The 2,500-nt window shown below is 43.0% G+C and overlaps 1 protein-coding gene across 5 annotated transcripts in view; it reads right to left on the reverse strand.

Annotated features, from left to right (window-relative positions):
- The window catches only part of nrp2b (neuropilin 2b), a 140,823-nt gene that overhangs the window by 102,819 nt on the left and 35,504 nt on the right, over positions 1–2,500 (reverse strand). For all 5 annotated transcript variants that reach the window (XM_080412823.1, XM_080412821.1, XM_080412822.1 and 2 more), the window contains exon 3: positions 809–990. In XM_080412823.1, coding sequence (XP_080268949.1) covers positions 809–990 — 182 coding nt within the window. The remainder of the gene's footprint in view (positions 1–808; positions 991–2,500) is intronic.

Genomic DNA, 2,500 nt, shown 5'->3' on the forward strand with positions numbered 1-2,500 from the left:
GAAGCCTGGAGGAGCCGAGGATCGAACTGGTGACCTTTTCCGACTCCCAAATGGCCTCTCTACCTCTGGTACCATCCAGTCTGATTCTAATTACCAGCAGTGGTGGAAAAAGTACTCAAATGTTTTACTTAAGTAAAGGTATCAACACTGCAATGTAGAAGTACTCTGTTACAAGTAAAGGTACGGAATTCAAAATGTACTTGAGTAAAAGTACAAAAGTATTGGCATAAAAATGTACTTAAAAGTACCAAAAGTTAAAGTACGAAATTATTTGAAAATAGCAGATCTACGCGTTGTGAGCTTGTAGATCGGCTATTTTCAAATAGCCTAGGTATAAAATATTGTGGTTAATGTATGTTTTATAATGTAACAATTTATATCTGCAAAGTAACTAGTAACTAAAGCTGTCAAATAATTGTAGTGGAGTAAAAGTACAATATTTGCCTCTGAGATCTAGTGGAGTAGAAGTAAAAGTATTGGAAATTGGAAATACTCAAGTAAAGTACAAATACCTCAAAAGTGTACTTAGGTACAGTACTTAAGTAAATGTACTTAGTTACTTTCCACCACTGATTACCAGACCTGCACTGTGAAATCCTGAGTGTTGATTTAACTCTGAGCGAGTACAAATGTAACCCAATCGACCCCATAAAGTGTCCATTTGGTTCCTAAAGTGCTGCATTTGTACACTCTCGGAGTTACGAATGGATAAATTAACACTTAATAACACACTGTACTGCGTAAAGTGGTCACCAGGAGTGACTTTGTTAATGAAAATGCAACAAAAGCAGTGCGCTCCTCCGCTCACCTGTTTTGAAGATCTCGTAGCGCAGCGAGAAGCCCGCCCCCTGGTGGGCGTAGTCGGAGACAAACTTGATGTGGAGGGAGGGGCCGGACGATATGATTGGTGCAGGGGCGATGTTGCTGCAGTGTTTCCCCAGCAGGTCGGCCGTCTCCGAGTTCCCATCGTGGATCTCTATGTAGTCATACCTGGAGAGGAGGAAGAGATGGAATTGCATTACGTTACACAAATCAAGGTTCAAGTACAAGTCAAGGACCCCCAAATTAAATAAAAATGTAAAGGAAAAAAAAATCTACATTATTCAACATTTTTTATATTTTTCAAGAATCTTCAAAAATAGCAGATGTACAAGCTTGCAGCTGCTAAATGATTGTGATGCTATATTAACTACTTTCGCAGGGGGATCCCCTGGATTACTCCCCCAAGGACCCCTGGGGGTCCCCGGAAACCCACTTTGAGAACCACTGCCATAAATAACACATAGTATATCTTTTTTTATTCGACATAGCGGCCAGCGTGGCCGTGCGATCCTAGAGACTGTCCTAAACCAAAAGGTTGCAGGTCAAACAATTAGCCAAGTTGCGTCCGTCGACAACTCCATGTGTCTTCAAAGCTGCAAGCCGTAACTTTCATGTCCTGCCTAGGTGTCGAACCCGGGTCCGGCCCCCTGCCGGCGCTGACATGTCTACTGTTGAGCTATAACGGCAAGCTTGTGCAGACCACAAGGAAAAACTAAACCGCAACAACAGCTGTCACCCAACTGCCGTCGGATGCTGAATTTGTCTCTGTGTGTTGTTTCTAGTTTCATAATATGCCTCCCATTGGGTTCAATTAAAAAAGAGAAAGCAATGATGGATTTCTACCTCGGCTACTAGTGGTTATCAGTTACTTATTAATAGGTAGAGGGGCTTTGGACAGAGACATGGATATCAGTAGAAATCATTGTCCTCGTCATGTTCTTGCGTACATGGCGATGTGGATGTCATGTGTGTGGCTCAGTTCAAAGAGTCACCAGAGAACTGGTTAAGGAGCCTCACACACAACCACTTTACTGTACATCACTTACTTGAATCACATGTGTAATGATATGTTATCTTTAAAGAGATCTAGCATTAAAGCCCCGGACGCTTTTAGCCATCAATCTGCATCATGCATCAAAGCAGAAGATACGCGGAAACAAGCGGACTATTGTGCGATTCCGGATAACCGCCACCAGCAAATCCACCTCACATGAGCCATGGTTTCATGTTGTGCAGGTTTCAAACGTTAGCGTTGGGCGGAGAGCACACAGGTTCTGCCCAGTGATCAACCTCTGTATGAACCCCCCGTAGGACGGCTCAAGTGTTTCATCTGTACTGTCTGATGTTGAGACCAAATGACTCTCTATTGCATTAGTAGCATAGGTTCACACTGGTTCTCAGGCCTTCTCATGTCAAGGACCCCCAACTTAAAGGGATAGTTCAATCTCAAAATGACCTGTTTTCTATCGATTAGTCACCCCATGGAGACTTGAATTCATGGTTATGTTTTTGTTTTTGTCGCATTCCTAAGCCAATAATTTGATGACCGGCAGACACAAAGAGTCTCCTTTGTGTCTCCTACCGGAACCGCTGCCTACCGGTCCGCTGGTCATCAAATTGTTGGCTTAGGAATGCAACAAAAACTAAAAAATATCCATGAATTCATGTCTCCATGGGG

Source organism: Gymnoscopelus braueri (assembly GCF_963280865.1).
Source record: "Gymnoscopelus braueri genome assembly, chromosome: 18".
NCBI classification, from domain to species: Eukaryota; Metazoa; Chordata; class Actinopteri; order Myctophiformes; family Myctophidae; genus Gymnoscopelus; species Gymnoscopelus braueri.